Genomic DNA, 24,352 nt, shown 5'->3' on the forward strand with positions numbered 1-24,352 from the left:
TCCGTGATGCAGTCATGTTTAGTCTGTTGATGGTCGGCGATGCGGCGATCGACTCATCTCGACGAGTTGTACACGATGCACTACTACGGTGCGTACCGTGAGCGTTCAGGGTTTCGGCGCAATCGTCCTCGCTGCGTTTCGACATCGTGGAGTAGCATTGATTTCGGATTGATTGGTACCCTAGTCGCGGAGTTAAGTACGCCCCTGGAAAAAAATAGTATCCCAGAAATAAAATATTTAATTGCCTCGGAAAGTTTGTATTATTTGGTACCCCGGGGTACCGCCATGAGGATCATTTGCTGAATAATAGTTGAGGCCATTTTTTAAATGTGGAATAGCCATCACTGTCTCAGTGTCACCAGCAGAGGTGAGTGCCGTCCCAATGCTCATTTGACCTTCGACTTTGCGTTCAGAGGTAGCCAGTGTCGCAATTGTTGCGACTGTAGCAGTCCCTTGGATTTCGTGACCACTGCCATAAAAACGTGGAATTTCCCCCCCTAGGACAGGGCTGTAAATCCAGTTGATCACCAGCCCGTGGCCATTTGAACAGCAAGACAAGTTTACTCACGTATTGCATTTAATCATTAACAAACACTGTTTGTCAATGTTTTGCGTACGTAAATATGTGCTTGTGTTTTTGTTACAAAGCTGGCAGATAATCACGTATTATCTGAAAAGAAAACATCTGTTTTTATTTTTATTATTGTTAACACAAGTGGATTTTTTTTGTTTGTTTAACTGGTCTGGGCTGCTCCTAGGTCGACTGGGATTTTAAATAAGTAATAGATGGCCGTGTAGCTCAGGTGTTAACTCACTGAACCGCCACCACTGCGATACTGACTTTGGGTTGCAGCCACGCGTGGATGAGTGTCCCTCAGCGGTGTTTACAGCCGAGTCACCAACGGCAACACAGAAAACAAGCAGCATGTCAAAGGGTCTTAACGTAAATTCATTCAATTCTCTCTTTGAGAGTCAACAAAATCAATGGTTTGAATTACATCATAACACTCATTTTGAGGAATTTAAATGTTTACTTCCCCCCCCCCCCCACCATTGGGTAAAGAGGCCAAATGGAATGACCCAATAATTTGTTTGATGATGTCATCTTCCAAGGCACCCCTGCCACTGCCAAGCTGGATATTCCAATTGGAAATCTAATCTCATAACTCGATGGCGATGGTACAATTGGAATGCAATTTGGTGACAGAAGCAACATATGAAACATATGTTGTTATAAGGGGCCGTCCATAAATGACGTCACGCGATTTTGGACAATTTTAGACCCCCCCCCCTCGTCACACGGCGTCACAAAAAGTCAGACCCCCCTTAAATATGACGTCACAAAGCTCTGCCGCCCCCCCCTAAAACAATATTTCCATTTTGAAAATAAAACATGCTTCAAATCGCTTTAAACTATTGTCATTGTAGTGCGTATTTAATGTGGCGCTGCACTCTGATGTTGTAGGAGAAAACATGTATTAAAAAGTCTATTTAATTAAGTAGAACGTGTTGTCTATATTTGTTTAAATTTGCGCATTTTAATGTGACGTCACATTTCTCACCCCCCCCCCCTCGTCACACATCGTCACAAATGTCTGACCCCCCCCCCCTAGGTGCGTGACGTCATTTATGAACGGCCCCTAAGTCCCCAAAAAACGAATACATAAACTATCGAATTCCTCTCCTTGTGATTACTTTAAATACGTTAAATGTTTCGCTCCGGTTAATATTGCTCAAACATTTTATAGTTGTGATGGCACATCGTACGTAAACTGTTCCGCACTTAATTGTCAATTGTGAAAAAAATATACAAACTTGGTATTGACTCAGTAGTGATGGCGTACACCTGTGATCCAACTCCTTGAAAGCCAGAGTTAACGCTTGTTTACCCAGGAAAGCCTCAATGAGTCTCATGATTCTTTATTCAACAGGGTCCTGCAAGTTTTTTGCTGCAGTGGGCGATGATTTGCACACACAAGTGTCCTTCACTGCAAGGCCTGCTGGCCACTGGTGGCTCCTGGTGGCATGTAGTGCAGCCCCCAACAATACACAATAAGTACAAACACCCCATCGTGCTGTCACTCCCAATGATTTAAAATGTGTGGCGGCCATCACACTGATGATGAAAATTTATAAGGATCACCGGCAAGGGCGCGAAATACATCCTACATAGAATGGAATATGTCTTAATCGAGCAATTTTCAAAATTCGCAAATTTGGACCATGACGGTGGCACACAAAGGCCTCCTCTTGCGAATGACGTCAAGGGATCTAAACATCCACCGTGAAGCGGATGGCGCGTTAGTATTTCTTTACGGCTGTTGTGCCCGCAGTAATGACCAGGGCGGCCGCTGCAAACGAACCGCGAACCTCTGCAACGTGCGGCCAACTCGCTGTCGCTGGGCCACGTCACCGCCGCCTTATCACGTGGTCGTTGCTACAACCAATGGGAACGAACTCATTGTTGAAGAATCGTCATTGTATTTCCCTCCGACGGGAAAAAATTGTAAAACTTCGTGAAAGAAAAGGAAGTGATCGAAGGTCTTAATAAAGAAAAACAAAAGGTCGCAAATATGAGCACGATAAAAGTCACGGACGACGAGTTTCATAAACAATTTAAGATATATTCTTCTTGGTTCTTTCGGTAAAGTCACGTAGAATGGAAATAATAAAATAATACAAAATTTATATAAATTTTTATTATTTTATTATTTCCATTCTACGTGACTTTACCGAAAGAATGGAAATAATAAAATAAAAATCAATTTCTATCATTTTATTATTTCCATTCTACGTGACTTTACCGAAAGAACCAAGGAGATGAATCCCTGCAGTCACGAAAGCTTTACATCGAAATTCAATTTAAGATCTATGATTGGAGTGGGGAGGAGCTCAGCTGTACGTGTTCCTAGGGCAGCTCGTGAAAGGCGATGGACGAGAGGTTATGTCACTTTTATAAAAACGGACCTTACTGTTGAAAAGCGACACTGCAAGGTGACGAAGGAACAACGTGTTAGTATAACACTGCAACGACATGCATCGCAAACGTTGGCATTGACAAAGAAAACGGAACAATAGCTGAAGCATGGAGTGGCTTGTATTATTACACGGACAGAAAGAGGAGCACGTGAATCAGAACGTATAGTAAAGTTGTCAGCTCCCAGGACCGATTCAGAAGTCACTTGCCGCTGATGTTGGCTGTGCCCAGAAATCGAACTTACGTCGACAGGTTCACGGCGCAATAGCGCTAACCACTGACGCCACTGTACCAGTGTTGGTGAGCACCTATACAGGGTGCGGTTGAGTGGGCGGTGTGGCCGGCACCGCTCACACTCGGTCGCTTCGTCTCCCCAGCGCTGAGTCGACCTCGCGGAAGCACAGACCAGGTTCAGATAGCAATCGCCACCTGCGTTGTGCATTGTGGCAGATTCGTAATGAATACACGTGTCATTTGCATGCATGTACACACACACACACACACGTGCAAATATATACAGACGCCGGCGTAATCACACGCACAGAAATAAAGATGCTCCGTATAGCCTTAGCAGACATTCAGGGCAAGTGCTGTTCGTGAGCATCTATGAAGGTCGGCACGGCACACAAAGGGCTGGGTTGCCAGCACCACGCCCGGCTGCCTTTGTCTTCCTAGTTGCGATGTTTACACACCGCACCAGGTACTCATTTGAGGCTGAGTCGACCTCGAGGAGGCCCAGGACTGGTCCAGAAAATCGTCACCGTCGGATTCGTAGCGCAGTGCGCTAACCACGGCGCCACCGTTCCCTCTTTAACGTGCGCACGCACGCACGCACGCACACGTGCACTTATAACGAACACACACAAACATACACACACACAAAGCACGTTCTATATATAAACTCGTGACCCCACACAATTGCACACGTGCGCGGCGTTACGTGAAAGGACGCGGACATCACTCATCAGCGCGGGTCTGTGCAGCCCTGACCCCTTCATTAGCGCATCTCCAGCCAGAATATCAATACAATGCATCCCACTCGATGTGCACTGAGCCGCCGAGCTCCCTTTCATAGGTCTCATACCCCTGTCCGGACGACCTTTTGTCTTCAGTCCACGCGGTGGAAATTCACGTAGCAGTCAAACCCAGGGGCTGCGTCGAGACAGCTGTGCCCCCGGGGCATCAGATAACAGCGCGCCAGGGATTCTCATTTAAGGCTGAGTCGACCTATGAGAGGCCCATGCCAGCCACGCTACGCCTAGGACCGGCTCGTCGATCACTCACCACCGATATCAGCCGTTTCACCACAACAGCAGTGTAGGCAGGATGACTGCCGTGTAGGGACAGGGTCTCCCGTGCAAAACATGTTCATCTTGAGCTTAGCGAGCAGCGTGCAAGTCCTTTGCACGTGACCCTCCATCCCTCCAGCCGGTCAGCCAGCAAAACTTGTTTCAAACAATAGAGCATGTAAGGCTGAAGGATGAGCACACATTTTGCATTACAACAAGTAGTGTCACCTTTTTTTCTCACACACAAAACCCCATTGTTGCTTTGGGGGTCGGTTGCTAACATTTGATCTCCCTGCCTATTTTCCGAAGTCACATGCAATTGCCTCCCATCGTTTCGTTCCCCAAGCCTCTTATCGCTCAGTTGAAGCAAGGTGTCACACTCTCATCGATTACAACGTTGATAGTTGCTGGTTGTTGCTGGCCGCTTGATGTGTTGGGCTTTTGAAACCGTACTAAGCGCCTGTGTAAAAGAAATAAAAACAATCCGCTGTCCTTATAACTTGGTCCAACGCTTCCTTCCGTTGCACTTTCTTTAGACCTCCTATTTGTGTTTAGTTCGTTGTCCTTCCCCCGCACCTACGATTAGCACGGTTGGATACGTACGGTGCGAAAGAAGTTCAACATACACACGCACTCATGATACGGTACATTGATCCGTAGCATGACGACAACTATTGTAGTTGAGGCATCACAACCAGTCAGTACTGCACTTTCCAGGTCAGCTCACGCCACTCAAAAACAAAGCTCGCATTTTGTAAAGGAGCAATTTATATTGCAGATTATTGGTGCGTTGCTCATCCCTGTACCGCCCACGGTTCCCGAGTTGTAAGCGCATTGACAAACATCTCAAAAGACATCAGAAGTAGCGCGGCATGGCACGAGCAATTCAGGATATTCCTGTTAGGCAGCCCGTCTCAACTTACCAACAGTCGGGGGTCTAATTGACACCGTGATTCTATTAAATATAATCGATTCTTTTTTGGACATTGCGACGAATGTATCGGCCTCTAGTGGCTGATTGGGTCACGTGAACCCATTGTACGAGATACGAATCGACAGACGTTGATTTTTGCGCACGTGATTGTCTGCGTGAATTGTGAGCTCGAGGAATCGATAACGATCAATAGTTATAAATTATAATAAATCAACGCACCCCTTCGTCTCTATTCACAATCACGTTGCATATATGCAGACATACAGGGTGGTCCAAAAGGGTTATATTTATATTAACAAATCACAAAGGGTTATTTAATGTATTTGAACGAAAGTGAAAACTGACTCCATTAACATCTGACAAGAAATAAGAATGTTTTTCTTTTGTCAAGGCGCCCTTTCCCCCCCCCCCTTCCAACCCAGCTTATATATATATGCTCCAAGCACGTGTGCTGTTTCATTCAGACGCTGCCGCCTCGACAGACCTGGTTTCACCTGAGGACGGCTGCTTGCGTTGTGGCCGAAACGTCGTGAGAATTATTTTATTCTGTTTTATTTTTCTTATTTTATTACTTCTCTTCTACGTTACTTTACCGAAAGAACCAAGAAGAAGAAGAAATAAGAAGCATAGATATGTAATAATAATAGAAAAAAATCTGAACTTAAAGCATAAACAATTTAAATGTTTTGAAGCCAGCGTTAAAATGAATCAAGTGCCCAGACTTTGGGCCACTCTATTTATTTCACAATATGCATAGTCAAACCCCGTTGAATGCTGGCTCATATAGTCACGTATATATGCACTCTGTTATTTGCATACATACATACATATGGATGCACACGTGCGTGCATGTGCATATATATTCATATACATACATATTTACATGCAAATGCATCGGTGTATAATGCGTGTCGGGTCATCCCCGTGATCCAACACTTTAGAACTTTAGAAGCAGGGTGGGTTGCTGTATCGTATAGCCACAACTTACATTCGCACACACACAGACGCGTCGCTGCGTATAATAACGTGATACACTATAAACATCGTAAAACAACATTTCTCATTGGTACCCCAAACAAACCACGACGAGTGGGTTGGTTGGTTATATCTGCCGCCACTGATGGGGCAGGCTCAGCCTTCAGTTCCCCACTCTCCTCAATGTGCCGCAGTAAACACTTAACGCACGTGTACAATCCCCACCCAACAGCACACCGAGTAAATCGCCTCCCAGTGGAGTGTGATGTTGAATCCGACAGAAAGCGGGCACAGTATACAAAAAGAATGCACCAATTGCATGGTAGGTCCTCGCTTAACGCGTGTTCGCACAACGCGTTTTTCGCTTGACGCGACACTTTTCGGGAACGCATCTTCCGCGTTAAACGCGGACTTACACTACTCTGGTTCTCAGTGCAGCGCGATAACCACTACACGACCGCTTCCCGATACATATTACAATGAAAAAGATCCCCCGTAAAGCCTTAACAGACTTTTGGGGAAAGCAATGTTAGCGAGAACCTAAGAATGCCAGTACGGAACACGAGGAGGTGGATGGCCAGCACCACGCAGCTCCGCCTTTGTCTCTCCAGCGGCGACATTTTACAGATCGCACCAGCTACTGATTTGAGGCCGAGTCGACCTAGGGGAGGCCCAGGAGCGGTTTCAGATATTCGTCGCCGGTGTTGGCAGCGAGCGGGAATCAAGCCCGTGTCGCAGCTCGCAAACCACTCCACTTCTGCTCCCCATATTCAATGCATATTAACGCACGTGCGCGCGCGCATGGACGCACAGATACACGCGCGCATGCATATGTGCATTTCAATGGGACAGGTGCACGGGAAGGGTAGAATGAGGTAACCAGGTGACCCAGATGCGGCTTTCATTGCCTCTATTAGGCGTGATTTAGTGTCGCGGGGTCGTGCTTGAACAACACCGCCCTCAAGCTCCTCTCGCTGAACCGGGCACTGAGCCTCCGCTCACATCTCTCATCGTGCCCACTCGTGGCAGCTGCTCGTCTTTCTGTGGGTGATCCGAATGTGTGTGTGTCTATATGCACGTGTGTGCCTTCATAGGTGTTCGCGAACAACACTTGCCCCCATGATCTCTTAAAGGTTATACGGGGGGGGGTGGGGGATCTTTGTGTGTGTAGAGAGAAAGCTGAGCTACCCTATCTCAGGGCTGTGCGGGGGAGTGGCCTTGGGTGCAAGGGGAGAGAGAGGGAGGCAGCGTTTGGCGGAGCGTTATAAAAGGCACAGGATACGGGACACCGGGGCACACATCCTCTCTGGACTGAGAGCTGCACCTGCCCGCTGCCATCGTGTGCTCTGAGGTGTGAGCGCGTTGGTCGCAAGGTAAATGAGGGAGACGTTGACGACCGACAAGATACGCGGCGCGTCTGTGTGTGTGTGTGAATTAGGGGGAGCGGTGGCGTAGTGGTTAGTGCCGCTCACGGCCAACACCGGTGAAGGTTATTTGAACCGCTCCCTCGCTCGACTCAGCCTTAAACGAGGAGCTGGTCCTATGTGTAAACATCCCCAGTGAGACAAAGGCGGTCGGGCGTGGTGCTGGCCACCCACCCCCTTCTGTGCTGTGCCGGCCTGCAGAGGTGGTTCGCTAACTGGACTTTGCCCCCAAAAGTCTGTTAAGGCCAGACGGGGGATCTTTGTCTTTGTGTGGGAGATAAACTGTGGGGGGGTATACATTGTGCGCGTGTGTGTGTGTCAGAGAGAGTGGTCGTGTAGCGCTATGAACCCTTTGAACCGAGTTCGATTCTCGCTCGCGGCCAACACCAGTGAAGATTGTTCGAACCGATCATTGGCCTCCCCAAGGTCGACTCAGCCTCAATTTAGTACCTGGTGCGGTGTCTAGCCACTAGGAATACAAAGGCGGTCGGGCGTGGTTTTGGCCACCCACCGCCCCGTGCATCTTGCCGGCCTTCACAGGTGCTCGCTAACAGCACTTGCTTGCCCCAACAGTCTGTTAAGGCTACACTGTGCATCTTTGTCTCTGTAAGAGAGAGTGAATGTCACGGTGTGAGTTGTGATCGTGTGTGTGTGAATCACAGCTGCGCTCGGGTAAATGTTGTGCTTGTGACATGCGCCATGTGCGAGTTTTACCCGCGAAAGGCATTCGGGTGTTTAAATTGCGCATTCGTGCGGTTTGAATTGCGAGTGTGAATTGTGCTTGTGCGAGTTTATTTTTCAGTCAATGCATGCGCGTCTGTTGCGCGTCAGTCCCGTTTGTGCACGCGCTGTGTTTCAATTGAATGTGTTCATATGGCGCGTTTGTTTGTACGAATACGTTACAGACCGTGAGCATTAGATTTGCTATTAGCATGTTTTTGCATTTCTTAAATTGATATTTACATGACCATATACACGTGCGTGTGTGTGTGTGTGCAATCATCTGTTTGCACGCGTGTGTATTTGCACGCGTGTTTGCACTGTTGTCTGTTTCTGCGTGAATCGCATGCGTATTTGAATAGCGTATGCGCTCGAATTGTCACCGTATCGTTTGTACATCGAGGAGGAGCGGTGACGCTGTGGTTAGCGCACTGAACCGTGAACCAGGCCACTTAAGTTCGATTCTCAGCCGGCCTTGCATATCTCTCCCACCCCACGCGCCTCTGGCCATAGTGAAGTACACTGAGTCTTCATACAACCCTTTCATTCGGTAGGGATGTAAATAATGACTCTAGGATTATATATGTGTATTGCGGGTGTGTGTTTGAACTCTGTGTGTGCACATGAATGTATATCACAATATGTATTTATACTGGAGGAATCCGATGAGCAATAAAGCTCTTTTTAACAGATGTCCAGTAGGGGCAGCTCAGAACGTTACAACAACAAACAATACAACAACAGGTGTGCAAAGTAGAGAAAAGGTAAACAAATCAGTAAAAATTGTATACAAATAAAACTAAATAATTTTCTTTTTTTATCTTACCAGGTAAAGCCCACTGAGCTATTTAGCTTATTTTTATATTCAAGTATGTACGCGTTAATTACTTTGCGCGTGTGTATGCGTACGCGTGCAAACGTATCTGTCATTATTGTTGTTACAACACGTGTTCATCCCGAAAAGCATGACGGAGACTTGTGTTGCCTCCGAAACGTCGTGATGTTTGTTTTTATTTTATTTTATTTTCATTAATTTTGATGTTTTACCTACGTGACTTTACCGAAAAAACCTAAGAATATCACTCTGAGTCTCAAGACTCTTTTTTTTCAGGAGGGCCCTGGCCAAAGTTTCCACAGTAGGGGCGATGCTGCTGCTGCTGCTGACTGCCTCTGTGTGTCATCCCAATTGCGTGATTTGCAGTCATGGGATGTTTGGCCAATCCCGGTGATATCGATTTTTTTTTTTACAATTGTGTTATAATTGTGTGTGTGTGTGTGTGGTGTTTGCAGGTGTGAATAGCGCGCGCGTGCGTGTGTTTGTGCGTGTCCGTGTGCACGTGCGTTTGTGCGTATGAACAAGTCTGCACCCAGTGAATTGTGTGTGGGTGCATACACGTTTACAGTGCGGGTGTGTTTGCCTTTGTGCAATCTTTATTGCGAGTGCTGCCTCTAACCAAACACCAGGGTTCGATACCAGGTCATATGGCAATCGCCAGTGGCGATAGGTGAATGAAACTTGGCTTTGGCGTGCGCTGGTTAAACTCAGCCTTAAATTAATACCTGTTGCGTGTCAACATCAGTACTGGTGAGACAAAGGAGACCGCGAGTGCTTGTTCTGGCCACGCCACTTACCTCGTATGTACTGTGATGATCCTAATAGGTGCTCGCAAACATCCTGGCACGTGATAGGATATGTCTGTGTTGTTCTCGGAGATCGATGGTGCAGTGGTTAGCGCACTGCGCTACGAACCCAGCGACCCCAGCTCCTCTCCGTGTACCTTGTCTGCCTTATTGGGTGCTCGCCAACAGCACTTGCCCGATTACGAAAGGCTATTCGAGTGATCTTCGTCTGTGTTGTTCTGGGGAGAGGTAAAACAGTGGCTCGCGCACGCAGTGCATTACGAACCCGGCCATCTGAGTTCGATTCCCATGCACGGGCAAGCATTCGTGGCGAGTGATATCCGAATGTGTCCTGGGTGTCACCTCGGTCGACTCAGCCTTAAATGAGTACCTGGTGCGGTGTATTAAACATCAGCACTGGGCGGACAGAGGCGACTGGGGCGTAGCACTGGCCACCCACCACCACCCTCTCTGTGCGCCGTACCGGCCTAAATAGGTGCTCGTTAAGAGCACTTGCCCCTACAGTTGTGACCCCACTCGAGTCGATGACGTCGCGTGAACCTGCAGGGCGCATAATGGGAGCATTACTCCAAACGAGCCTCTTCTCATCGCACCCTCAAGTGCTCAGCAACGTTGAACCTGTTAAGCACTTCAGTGGGTGACCACCAAGGCTTGTCACGTGTTGTTGACCACGGGACGGTGAAGTATGGCCAGGAGATGGTAGCGCACAGTGCCCCTCCCCACCTCCTCACGCGTTATGCTTGTTCGGTTTTCTCCGCGTGCTCTGATTTCGCTCCACGTGAGTTCAAACACTCGTTAATGGAATTGGCCGAACATCCCAACGCAGGACCCTCCTTCAAAAAGAGTCTGGAGACTCAACGAGGTGTTCATGGGTAAATAAAGAGAATCATAATGACTTAGAACAATTCGTTCGGAAAAATGTCTTTCAAATTTTTTTTTTTAACTCTTTATGTCTGTGTGTCAGTCCTTGTATGTACGTGTGTCCAGCAAAAATAAACCCTTACCTCCTCGGTGGTGCCGGACGGTAATACTGTGGTGGATGCGAGCAATTCCATGGGGGTAATGGCCAATGCTATTCGGATTTTCCCCTAATGGTGCTTGCAGCCACCACAGTGGCCAATGGGGGCTCTGGATGGGTGCAAGGGGCTGGTAATCCCTCCACCTTCAACCTAACTGCCACTAAAACACGTGTTAAAAATCGAAATAAGCATGTGCCGGAGGCCCCGGGGGGACAGGGTGTCTATGACTTTTCCTGGCCAAACCCGATTGAATCCTTACCCTCGGGGTTCCTCTATAAACAGCAAAAAGCCATTGCGGGTACCCACGTGGAATGTTCGAAAACACTCACTGCGGATGAGAGGCTGCCACTCCTCTGTCGGGAGCTGGACCAGTACCTACTGGATCTCTGCGGTATTCAGGAGGTCCAGAGAACTGGCTCTGGCTCCTGGCACAATGAGGGGTGGACAGTCCTCTACTCGGGGTAGGAGATTGCCAATCAACAGGCAGTGGCTCTTCTGAACACAAATTTGAAGGGGGCATGGAGCGGTGGCGGTGAGGTGTGGGGAGCTGTAAGCCCGAGACTTCTCTGGGCTCGTCTTCCCATCAACCAGAGATGAGGAGTGGTGGTCGTGGTAACTTATGCCCCCACCGAAGATGAACATCAGTGGAGGGATGCAGGCAAGGCCAATGAGTCAGATGCCTTCTTTGACCTCCTGTCACAGGTGTTAGCTAAAGTGGCCCGTCAGGATAGAGTCATCCTGTTGGGTGACTTTAATGCCCGAATGGGTCATGATGCTGGCACCTGGTCTGGAGTGATTGGAAGGCATCGGTCAGATCTTCTCCATTACAATGATAGAAGGCTGCTAGACTTGTGTGCAGCCTATGGGCTTGAAATTACCAATACGTTGTCTGTCATCGGCGCATCCACACAAGATCATGGATGCATGCCGGGTCCAGGCAAGAACATCTGCTGTATGATATAGTGATGGAACCGCAGATGTGGGCCCATATCCTTGACACCAGGACCTACCGTGGAGCTAATCTGCCCACTGATCATTGGCTTGTCATCTGTAAGATGCGCCTGCCATTATTCCACTCAGGTGGTGGGTGTACATCCAGGACCCCATCCAAACCAAAAGTGGCCTGGTCTCAGCTAGCTGATAAAACCTGCAAGCAAGAATTTCATCATCGCTTGCAGCTGGGGTTGGCATCTTCCCCCACTTCTGATGCTGTGGGGAAATGGGCAAAGTTTAGGACTGTGGCTCATGCAACTGCAATGGTGGCTTTAGGTGCATGGTCCAAACGTCCCCAGAGACCCTGGCTGACAGAGCAGGTGTTCCGGCTGGCTTAGAATCCCATGTCAGAGAATGAGGAGGCTTACCGCAGCCTTCACTCAGAGGTTCGGAGAGCCGTGCAGCACTGAAAGGATGGTGATCCGATCTCTGACCCCCAGGAACAGGTTTGCAGATTTCCTGAGCATGTCTGTGAGTTAGAGGAAATCTCTCAGCCTAGAAAACATCATTGGGCACAGTGGGGGTGACCCTTCTGAGGCTGCTGTGCCTCAAATATTGGAAGAAGTCGTCACCCCCTGTGAGTGACAAGCTGAAGTGTCATCTGTTTGAGGAAGTTCAAAAGGAAATCCAGAGTCTGAGACCAGGAAAAGCACTGGGCAAAGATGATCCCCCAAGCAAAATGCTGATGGAGGGTGGTGTTTGTACGCAGACTGCCCAATATGACATCATAATAACAGTCTGTACAACTGGACGGGTTCTGCAGGAATGGAAGGATGCCCTGGTGGTCTCCCTCTTTAATAAGGGGGATTGCACAGACTGTAACAACTACAGGGGCATACCCTTCCTCAGTGTGCCTGGAAAGATCCTGGCATGGATTATTCAACATCGCCATACCAGGCACGCTGAGGAGAGGCTTGCGGAGCCCCAATGTGGTTTCAGCAAAAAGCGGTCCTGCACAGATTATATTTTCTGTCCATCTGCTACAGCAGAGGTGTAAAGAATTCCAACAAGACCTACATCTCTGCTTTATTGACCTGGTCAAGGCCTATTATACCATCAGTAGGCCAGGGCTTTGGGTTATCCTTCGTGCTCAGACCGTCTGCTCACAATCATTAAGGACCTTCATGATGGTGGGGAATCGGATCCATTACCTGTTCACCTTGGGGTGCGACAGGGTTGTCCACTGGCTCCCACATTATTTAGCATCTATTTCGACTACATAGTTTGTGAAGCCTTCAATGGCGTTACCGGAGGAATTTTCGTCTGGTACAGATATGATGGGAGGCTCATTGATGCCCGGGTGCGGTCAAGGGATCCCTATTAGTCAACCATATTATGTATTCTGATGATCTGGTGATTGCTGTTCACTCAGAGGAGGAGTTGGAGGTGCTGCTGCTAAACCTGGAGCGTGCCACTAAGAGATGGGGCCTTACCATCGACCCCACCAAAACTTAGCACCTGCCTGGGCATTTTGTGCCATCAGATACTCCACCCCTACAACTCCCAATTGGTGATGGGGCAGTTGTGGAGAATGTGGATAGTTTTCCATATCTGGGCAGTGTGCTCATGACTGGCTCTGGTTTGATAGCAGAGATCTCACTCCGAATCAGTCGAGCGGCATTATTTTTCCATCGGCTGTGTAACACGATGTGGAAGCTACCTGGTCTGTCGCTCCATATGAAGCTTCGAGTCTTCTCAGCCAAGGTCATTCCATCCCTTCTCTACGCTTACGAAACGTGGATCCCCCTAATGGAGCATCTTCGCAGATTGGAAACATTTAGGCTGTCCTGCCCACGTGTGAGGTGCTCATAAATCCTTAAAAGAACTGGACAAAGTCCCTTCGGTGAGCTGCTCCAGCAGACAATGGCTGCATTGGCTGGGTCATGTAGCCCACATGCCCAGCCATCACATGCCTAAATAGCTTTTGTTCGGCCTGCTCGAGGGGGCTAAACGGGCGTGGCACGGGCTACAGAAGAGATGGAGTGATGTGGTACAAGAGGATGTGGAGCTAAGTGGACTTTCTGATAACCTGTACTAGTCGCCCTCCAGCAAGAAAGGATGCTCACAACAACGAATGCAACGCTGGGTGGATAAAACACAGGAAGTTGGCACAGTAAGGGGCACAGGTGCATCGGCCAGTAATCTCAGTCAGTCGACCCATGGCACCTGGGTCTGTCTTGTGACCTGCCAGCGGACATTCGACATTTCATGTGGCCTTAACGTGCACATAGCCTGGCACAAGCGCCGCGGTGACGTCACTGCCACTTAGTGGCGAATGGCGGCTGTTGTTCTATGTCCGTGGGGGGATTATTTGAGCCGGTCCCTGGGCCTCCCGTAGGTTGACTCAGCCTCAGTTGAGTACCTGGCGCAGTAAACGTCGCCACTAGGGAGACTAAAGGCGTTCGGGCGTGGTGCTGGCCACCCACCCCCTCGTGTACCGTGCCGGCCTTGAAAGGTGCTGGCTAACAGTACTTGCCCCTACTGTCTGTTAAGGCTATACGGGGGATATTTGTCTTCATATGTACGTGAGTTTTATCCCCAAAGGGCAATTTTAAACAAATGTCACGGACATTCTTTGATGTGCGCGCATTTAAATATGATTAAATCAGTGCTAATTCAAAGGAATGTTCAGTACAGAACATGGCGAAAGAGAGATGAAAGGTGCTGAGGAATGTAAAACAACCTCGCTTTTTCGAAGTCACGTGCCGCGTGCGCGCCTATTTGATGGGGTTGCGCAGGATCGCAGGCGACTGGCGGTGGAAGTTCCATGGCCCAGTGAGAGATCACCCACCTGCATGGCCATGATCACGCATGGCGGGTATGTATGGACAATGCTATTCACGAAGAGCTTGGCTTTACGTGCGAGGAAACTGGAGAGCGTCGAGAAGACCCCCGCGGGCACGAGAGGGTAACGTTGGGAGTTCTGAATCCATGGATTCAAGAAACGAACGCTTTGCTGCCATCTCGTGGCGACGTCACACGCCAAACCTATAACACCTGGTATTCCTATGCAGGCGGTCTCTGCAAACTCGGATACTTAAGAGTTTGTGAGTCGAGGACGCTGTGAGTCAATGGTTCTCTGTGGTATACAATAACCCTACATTGTATTGCATTCTCTCAAACGAAGCCTACCTTATGCCTATTATGTATTGTATAGCTTTGCGTTGAACTAGAGCCCATTTCTCACAGCGGGGACCTTGCCTTTAAACATCAGACAATTCACCAGCATTGGTTTAAGCTAAGCCTACCTCTGCCTGAGACGGTGAACGTGGAAACTGGTCCAGAGTTTGCTTGCGTTGAACCAATGCTGCTAAAAAGAGACACTCCCAAAAGGGCGTGGAGCCAATGTGATGTAGCAAAATGTTTTCACGTTTTTTATGCGGAAAAACAAATACGGGAAGGCGGCGTTACGTCTGCTCAATGACGTTGTTCTCTGTAGTCTACACCCTGTGCATTACGTTCAAATTGCCAGCCAGCCATGTTAATTGACAGCATGCCTTTGGGTGGAGTAGTGGCGCGGTGGTTAGCACACTGCGTCCCGAGACCCGGCCACCAAAAATCAGCGGCGAGTGATATCCGAACCGGTTCTGCACCCCCCCCCCCCCCTTCCCCTAACGGTCATCCTACCGAACCTTCGCGAACCAGCGTGGTGAAGTATGGTCAAACAAACTCCACGGCCGACACGGTGTGAGCAGTTCTAATCCAGCAGTGTATTGACAAAGGGCTCTAACTATGACTTTTATGTGCAACAGTCATCATCGAGTTGTTCTCGAGTGGCTCAGGCGAATTCATAATGGCCATGTCAGTCACGCATCACTTGCCCGCTGATAGCAGGGTTTGAGCAACTTGTCATTACAAAGGTGTGGAGAGTTGATTGTCTTAGCCCGGTCACCAATGACAAGCACATGGTCGGACCTTGCAGTATGTACCCGTCACGGCGTGTCGCAAAGAATTGTGTACACGCTGCAGCTTGGTAATGTCTTTTGACGTGACTCGGATACCGAAATGGAACTATCATTTGGAAAAAAATAAATCAAGGACAAATATGTATCGCCTCCAGGCATCTCGCCCTTCAGTGGCAAGGGGTTTGTGGATCATGAACATTTTTTTACATTTCAAACACGCTTGGCTGCGAGGTGGCGGTGCAGCAAACGGATTGTTGAATCCATCTGTGCGGACCGTTTAATATTCTCTTTCGTATGCATCGTTTTCCGTGGAAACTCTGGTTGGCCGAACACTCCCAACTCAGGACCCTCCTGGAAATGAGACTTGAGACGTCAGACTCGGTGTGGTTTTCCTTGGTACATCAAGGGATGTATTATTGTTATTATTGTTGTTTTGCAGATCCGTCACCAAAACACACGGGGTTCCTGGAAAGAAGAAAAAGAATATACATTTGAGAAAAAATATATAGAACATCTGAAAGGAAAATCATCATCGAAAAATAATCAAAGTAGTACATCCGTTCGAATAAAGAGTTCAAGAAAAAATATATGTATGAGCCAAAAATGTTGTAAGAATAACATCTACAAGGAAAGAAAGGGTAAACAATATAAGGGCATCTGCTAAAAGAGGAAAGCCTCGTCGAAGCACGACACCCAGAACAATAGAAGACAATACAAATATCCGTGCAAAGAAAAAAGTATTAGAATAAAGGAGAACATCTTCTAGAACAACAGGCCGCCGCCACCACAACTGCGACGACCACAACTGGACACCACTAGCACTCGTACTCCCCACACACGGGTTGGCACGAGCGAGGAGATCGCCAGTGACCATGTCTCTTGGTGTGCCCGAGCGCACCCAGGTGCGTCTCGTCTTCCTGGGCGCCGCCGGCGTGGGCAAGACGTCCATCATCAAGCGCTTCCTCCAGGGCGCCTTCGAGACGCGCTACCGCCCCACGGTGGAGGAGCTCTACGCGCTCGAGTATGAGGCCGGCGGCTCCAAGATCAAGCTGGAGGTGATGGACACAAGTGGCAGCTACCGCTTCCCGGCCATGCGCAAGCTGTACATCCGCGACGGGGACGCCTTCGCGTTGGTCTTCTCGCTGGAGGAGCCGCAGTCCTTCGAGGAGGTGAGGAGGCTCCGCGAAGAGGTCCTCGAGATCAAGGAGGACAAGCGCCCTCCCATCGTGGTGATCGCCAACAAGGCGGACACCCAGCCACCGCAGCCTCAGCAGCCGCAGCAGCCTCAGCAGCCGGAGCAGCAGGAGCAGCAGGAGCAGCAGCAGCAGCAGCAGGACCTCCACCAGCAGCAGATCCAGGTGGCCCGTGCCACCGTCGAGCTGCAGTGGAACCATTGCCTGGTGGAGACGTCGGCCAAGGAGGACGGAGGGGTGACGCGGGTCTTCGCTCAGCTGCTCCGGGAGGTGAACCTCCCGAGCCGCCTGAGCCCCGCTCTGCAGCGCCGCCGCGAGACTCTGCCCGTGAGGCCCCTGCCCCTGCAGGTGGCGCGGCCGCCCATCAAGAAGGCCAACAGCTGCGTGGTGGCTTGATTGTGGACAAGATTGTCCGCGTCCCTGCCTGCCTGCCTGCCTGCCCAGCGTCCACCCACTCGCTCGCCTGGCTCACGGCCTCGTACGCAGTGGACGTGGGAGTGAGCCCAACCGCAAGATGGTTCTACGCTCGCACGTGAAATGGTGTGGTGGTGGTGATGGAAATTCCACATTCCCATGGCCAAGACATCCACTGTTGAGCTACAACACGCAACATTTCAAGTGTCTCACTGCTCAAACGAGCGATGGAGCGGCGCTCATCTCTCCGTTGCAGTTCCTGAGCCGGTGGTGCAAAATTCCACATTCCTATGGCTGAGACAATTCCATGCATAAAATAACCGTTGTTGTCTACCCACGAAGTAGTCCTGATTTTGTCGACCCGGGATGGATGATGGGCGGAATTGACTCTTGACCAAGAAAGATTAGCCACTCGTAAATTGTTTGAGTTATGAGTCAAACACCCTATCACTGGGTATACATGCAACGTGTTTCCTTTGTATTTTATGAATATAGAGCCCTCTCGATTGGTGTTATCATGGGCAAGCGTGGCTCCAGATAACTGGGAAGAGGATTGGGTGTAACTTGGTGGTGAAAATTCCACAGTTTTATGGCTGCGACCAGTCTCTTGTAGGGAGAGCACTGTTGATTTATAAGGAGCAGTGGGGAGACACGTGTCTCCACTGTTGGCCCTGATTTATACCAGGTTTTTTCTAGGATGAATAGCCATAGGCACACTTTGGGCAGGAGGGTGGTATGGCTATATCTGTGCTGATTATCCATGAGAAATGTGAACCAGTGTTCTACCCACTAGAACACCGGTTGAGATAGCATTAACAAAATTGATGAAATTTCGCGTGGCTAAATGAACCCTGATCTTCATCTGACCTCACTACATTTGCCAGAAATGTAAAATGAATATACAATAACCTAAACTATCACACATTGATCTTATTGTGTGGCTCAATCAAATCCAGTTCGTGACTCCAGATTGAAGAGGCAAGAAAGTCCATCTCAGATTTTCCAATATCAGGTGATGCGTGTAGTTTGTTTAATTGAGAAACTGGAACACACTTGCAGTGGCTTCATCACCAGCACTTTATCACATCGACTAAAAGACTCACACGAAGACCCATAGTCTCACAGACATCCATATACTAACACACAAACTCACACATAGTCTTACACAGAGATCCATATCATCACATAGAGACTCATAGACTCACACAAAGACCCATAGACGCACATGGAGAGCCACAGACACATTGAGAAATTTGAATGCAGAGAAAGTGGATTGCCCTAGCAATGGCGTCATCATCAGTGCACTCCGTCATAGAGACCCATAGACTCGCACAGAGGCCTACAGTCTCTCACAAAGAGATGCGTAGACTCAGGCAGGATGCGACTGAGAAAGTGGAGTGCGGTGGCAGTGGTTTCACCATCAACTCTTTCTCGAGCAAACGGCCGAACGCAGCCCACGCGGCTTCCCACAAAGAACCGTACTGGTGGAATCCAGCATTGGTGCGTGCGTTGCCTCCTCTGTCTTACAACAATTATCAATTTCCTCCAGCTATACTGGCGTCCGGAACCGAGACTGGAAAACCCCGAGACGGATCATGTTTCCTCCTCAAACCGGAGTCATGAATTACCACCGATCAAATTATGCATTTTCCATGCGAGAGCCCCTTTTACAAGAAGTGCAAAACACACTGCACTCGATCGATGTGGATGCTGTATTTCAAAAGCGTCGAATCCGTCTGTCGTTCTTTGAAGTCTACGTGACTCCTCCCTCTGGATCCTAGAGGGCGCCACGGTCACCACAAATCGTTACCCCTCCCCCCATCCCCATCCCTTTAAATAGCCGTCATTGTGTTGTCGTGTGTGTAGATGTTGTGCAGGGTTGACCCGGACAGTCCGGAGCATTGCCATCTGTGTTCTGCTGCGGGTATTTGTGTCGAACTTTATTGTGGTCAACTGCACAAGTCATGACGATAAGACTTGGGCTGAATCATCCGTCCGGGTTTGATCTACAGGATGGTCCAGATGCCGTGTGACCCCCCCATTTAATGATCTAAAACGTAATATGTTTTGAAGTAAGGTTTATTTAAAACAGAAATGAATATGCAAGGGGAAAAACCTGTGAGGGGTCAATTAATTAATTGGGGGTCACAAGACATCTGGACCGCGCTGTATCGTCGACAAAGGCGGCGACCCCAGAATGTGCATCCGCGTGTTTGTGTGTATTCGTCGTGACGTGCGTCTGTCATTTGAGTATTTCCCAGTGCAGTATTCCGCCTTGCAGAGCGCACATATAATGACGCAGTGACTGTATTTGCGAGAACACAAACTGTAGGTGAAGTTTTTTTTTGTGTTATCGGGTTTTTTATTTTCTCCCGCGAAGCATCTCCCTCGCTCAAATGAGAATTTGGGACGTTTAAGGTGCAATTTTAATTTGGCTGCCATGAGCCAGCGGTGGAAATGCCACATTCTCAAGGCCGGATTAAAATACTACATAAGACAATATTGGGGGCGGGGAGGAGATGATGGGCTGAATTGACTATGCTGACTGGGGTTTGAACTCGTAACCTTTAAAGTGTGTCTATTATGATAACCACCGAACTGGATTTATATATTGTTGCATGTTACGACATTTCTTGAACTAAACATATATATCCATCATATGAGCATATTTATGAGTATCCAATTGCGGCCTTTTTTATCTGCTTGAGTGGCACACTCCACGAGAGGCCAATTACTTGGTCCACTGATTACAAAGAAAGTAGGTTATGTCGTCAAGTGTTAATCACGACACTGTGCCATGTGGAATCTTAGGCACATGGCTTAGTGTATGAAATGTTTGGGTCTTAAATATGATTGGAAAAACCTTGGGATTGTTGAAGTGGCAAGACATATTTGTGCCAAATTTCATATTTCTAGTCATTCTAGAATACGATTAGGGTTTACATCAGTCATCTGAGTGTGATTTATATATACAGTGAACCCCTGTTAATTCTATACATGGAGCTCTGGCCTTGCCGAATTATGCAATATTCCGAATTATGCAGTGGTACTCCCCAATGCCTCCTGCCCCAATAAATAAAAAATTCCAAATTTGTTTTCCAAAATCTTCGCACAACATACGCATTGACACGCCTGCATCAATTCTATCCAAAACTTTTGATTTGTCGTGCAGACTAAGGGATGTATACTTCAGTCCCTTTCTATTACTTCTTGATGTAGGCGTAGACGATATTTTGTAAAGGATTGCCTTGCACAAACAAGGTAAAGTCTAAAGCGACGGGTCTGCACTAACGCTGACCACGCGTGCCGCTACTAGACTCAGTCATTGTTTTGGTCGTGGCGCGCGGCGTCCCTCCACGTGTATGCCGAAATTGAACCATTCGGTATAGAAATTCGGCTCATGGCGAATAGATGCCGAAAGCGCAGCCGTGCCCAATTATCCACAAATACCGAAATAACAAGGTTTTACCGTAGTCTACATAGTCTAGAGCTACACATGGCGACTGTGTAATAGGACTTGGCTCCAGTGTCGACGATAGCGAATTGAGTAGTCGCTAACAACGATGTTTCCATGAACATTATGGCCATTTAGTTTTCACGTCTCAAAATCACTTGGCTGTGTGTTTCTGTCCGCTTACTCCCACACGAAGTCAGGCTATTCCTCACAGAAATGGCCAAACATCTCAATGTAGCAGGAGCCTCCCTATAGACATGGTCCTGGGACTATTGTGAGGCCTTCCTGAGTAAACACAGGCCCGTTGATGTTACCGGTAGGGCCTACAGATGCAAGGCAGTGATTGCGCCGGCGAACACAATTTGTGTCGCTTAGCAACCAGTGATGTTCCAGCTGTGCTGGCGGTTGGGCGACGGTGAAAAACCAGTAGCTCCAAATTGGAGACGGATTGCTAACCTGATTTGTGATGTCGTGATGGGTTTTCTGCATGTGCCCGTCAGTGTGTACGTGCGTGCAGTGCAACGGTTATCGCATTGCGTTACGAAACCCGCGGACCAGAGTTTGATTCCCGCTCATGGCCACCAACAGTGACAATTATCTGAACCGGTCCTTGGGCCATCCCCTAGGTCGACTCATCCTCAAACGAGTACCTGGTGCGGTGCATTCATATCTCTACTTGGGAGACAAAGGCGGCCTAGCGTGGTGCTGGCCACCCACCCCCTCGTGTGCCATGCTGGCCTTCATAGGTCGCAAACAGCACTTTCCCCAAAAGTCTGTTTAGGGTGTACGTGGGATCTTTGCCTTGGTCTTGTATGTGCGTGTGGTGTTTGTGTGTACAGATGCAACGCGGTTTTATGAATCAATTGCTGGACGAGACAATTATTTTAGCATACTTCACCACGCTGGCCAGTGCGGGTTGGTGACTGTCCCAGTAAACATGGAATGTCGGGCTAACGTTGGGCCAACGTTGGGCCAATGGTTGCGATCACACGCCAACGTTGCATGTTTACTGGGGTGGAGGAAGAGTGCAGAACAATCTATTTGTCTGCATTGCCCTCTACAACACCAACTGCACCCGTCTCTTTGGCATAGTGGTCATCCATTTAAGGACGAGCCAGGCTCACCCTGCCTAGCTCCCCAGAGCTGATGAGATTGGGTGCAATCCTGGTGATTGGGTCATATGTGCACGGAATTTGTGCGGTTTGTATATAAGGCTTTTCTTTGCACCAAACTATGTGACTCAGGTTCAATTCCTCACGATGTCCATCGGTGGTGAATTATAAATGAACCTAGCATGCATGGGCACCTTTAGGTCGACTCAGCCATAAATGAGTACCAGGTGTGATGTGTAAACGTCATCACTGGGGAGATAAAGACAGCCAGGGCGTGGTTCACGCTAAGCTACGAGTTATTTTTTTTCCGCCTTAATAGGTGCTCACCAATTTCGCTTGTCTCAGCAGTTTGTTGAGCTAAGCACATTGAAAACATGCAGTATTTGTGGTCGTGTATGTGGTGTTGCGGTGCAACTAGCCTTGCGTGACCTGGTATTGTTGTAGTGCTTAGTGCATGCACGCGCGCGTGTTCCACGCGGTGTCCTCGGTGGTTCTCGCAGAATCTCAGAAATCCTGAACATCCAAGTTCCATCCCTGGCCACGAAGCGCGACAGTTGCAAATGGTATCTGAATCCATCATGCGCATCGCGTAGGTCGACTCCGCCTAAAACGAGTAGCCATTAATGCGGGGAAGACAAAGGCGACTTGGACGCGCGTCGCCACGCTATGTCCATCTCGTGTGCCCGACTCGTCTCAATCGGTGCACACGAACGGGACTTGTCCCAAATTGGCCTCGCGTGGTTGTCAGTGGTTCTGGGTGCACCTGTTAATGCCGCTCACGTGTGCGCCATTCTGAGCGAGGATAGACCTGGAGCTTTAGAGTTGGTGTTTGTGCGCTGCTTTCTTATCGTGTTGTCATTGTACATGTTCCACTCGCTCGTAGTCAATGTGAACGTGCGAGATTGTAATAAACACGTGCGATAACCGTATTGCGCGTCGCCCTGCCTTCGTCCTTTAACACACGCCACGTGTCATTTGAGACACAAAGGCTCTGTCACAAGTCAAACTTGGTGGTGGCTATGGATGTGGCCTGTCAATCCAGCACAGCAGAGATAGTAACGGTTGCTGGATCATACAAATGTTGTTAAAAAACCCTTTCCCATGGTCTCCGAGCAGGAGCCATACCCTGTCTCGCTCTCTATCTCTCTCTTCGAGAGCGAGGGAATACTGCACTGTGTTACAAGTTGAGAATTATCATATCGGTTTTCTACAACAAAAAAAGATCAAAGCACAACGTTTGACCGCTTTAATAAATATCATAAAGTGGTCATTTATTGTAACATTTGAGGCATCAGCGAGTCTTCAAGCCTGGTCTTTTTCATGAAGGTGCTGCACTGGGATGTTTGGGAAATTACATTGAATGAGTGTTGTGGAAAAATCAGAATCTTTATTTATACTGGAGGAATCCGATGAGCCACAAAGCTCTTTTTCACAGATGTCCAGCAGGGGCGGGTCAGAAGGTTACAACAACAAACAATACAAACACACGATAGGAGTGCAAAGTATAGGAAATGTAAGCAAACCACCAATATATATTTATGTTTATTCTACCAGGTATAGCCAACTGAGCTATTAGCTTCTTTTTCAGAAGCGACCTGGCCACAAATGATAGCTCAACGAAGTGGCTTATCACGTGGCATCCGAACTCAGAAGGAAACTGGAGTATCCGTAGAAAACCCAAGCACTTAAAGGGCGAGTATTAAAAGTGCCAAAAGGATGGGTTCAATCCGCAGACTCAATCTATCCATGGAACCCATCTCAAGGCTTGCATGTTTGACCAACTGAATGAAATAATGTTCGTGTGAAAGGGTACAAGTTATTGTGTTTATACCGGCATTGGGCAACGTTGGCCAAGCCCTGTGAGTCAAATGAAGGGCGCGACGAACGATTATGCACCGAACATGGTTCGAGTCGTCGTGCTTTTGAGCTACATGAGCTCTCAATCGGCAGGGGAGATTGCATTGGTTGCTACAGTTAATCTCGATCGTCCATGGAAGGATAATAATAATAGCCGATGCGTGCAAACTACTGCCCTCTGGTGGTCATAAGGAACAATAACAATACCAACAACCGCCATTCACCACGAAGTGACGGTGACGTCACCACGGCGCCTGCGCCAGGCCAGGTGCACTTTGAGGCCACGTGAAGTGTCGAAGGCTCGCTGAGGAACTATACAATCGATTTCACATAAAGGACAACTACTTTGGATTGTGGTAAAAATATACTAGAATCGCGGCGGATAAAAAAGATGGTAATGGTTGCTCAGATCCTGAGACAATTTTTCTGAGAATTTGAGCCGACA

At 48.5% G+C, this 24,352-nt stretch overlaps 1 protein-coding gene across 1 annotated transcript; it reads left to right on the top strand.

The window, feature by feature from the left end:
* The first annotated feature begins 7,378 nt into the window (after positions 1–7,378).
* On the top strand, positions 7,379–22,979 carry LOC144934755 (ras-related protein Rap-1b-like). The gene is made up of 2 exons (XM_078860873.1): positions 7,379–7,548; positions 16,317–22,979. Exon 2 carries the CDS (start codon positions 16,750–16,752, stop codon positions 17,464–17,466), a length of 717 nt encoding a protein of 238 aa, XP_078716999.1. The 5' UTR covers positions 7,379–7,548; positions 16,317–16,749; the 3' UTR covers positions 17,467–22,979.
* The last annotated feature ends 1,373 nt before the right edge of the window (positions 22,980–24,352 follow it).

The sequence above is a fragment of the Lampetra fluviatilis genome, chromosome 1, assembly GCF_964198595.1.
Source record: "Lampetra fluviatilis chromosome 1, kcLamFluv1.1, whole genome shotgun sequence".
Lineage (NCBI taxonomy): Eukaryota > Metazoa > Chordata > Hyperoartia > Petromyzontiformes > Petromyzontidae > Lampetra > Lampetra fluviatilis.

Excerpts from the sequence above, each read along its gene's own strand:
- LOC144934755 (XM_078860873.1), top strand. The coding sequence starts at position 16,750 with ATGTCTCTTGGTGTGCCCGAGCGCACCCAGGTGCGTCTCGTCTTCCTG.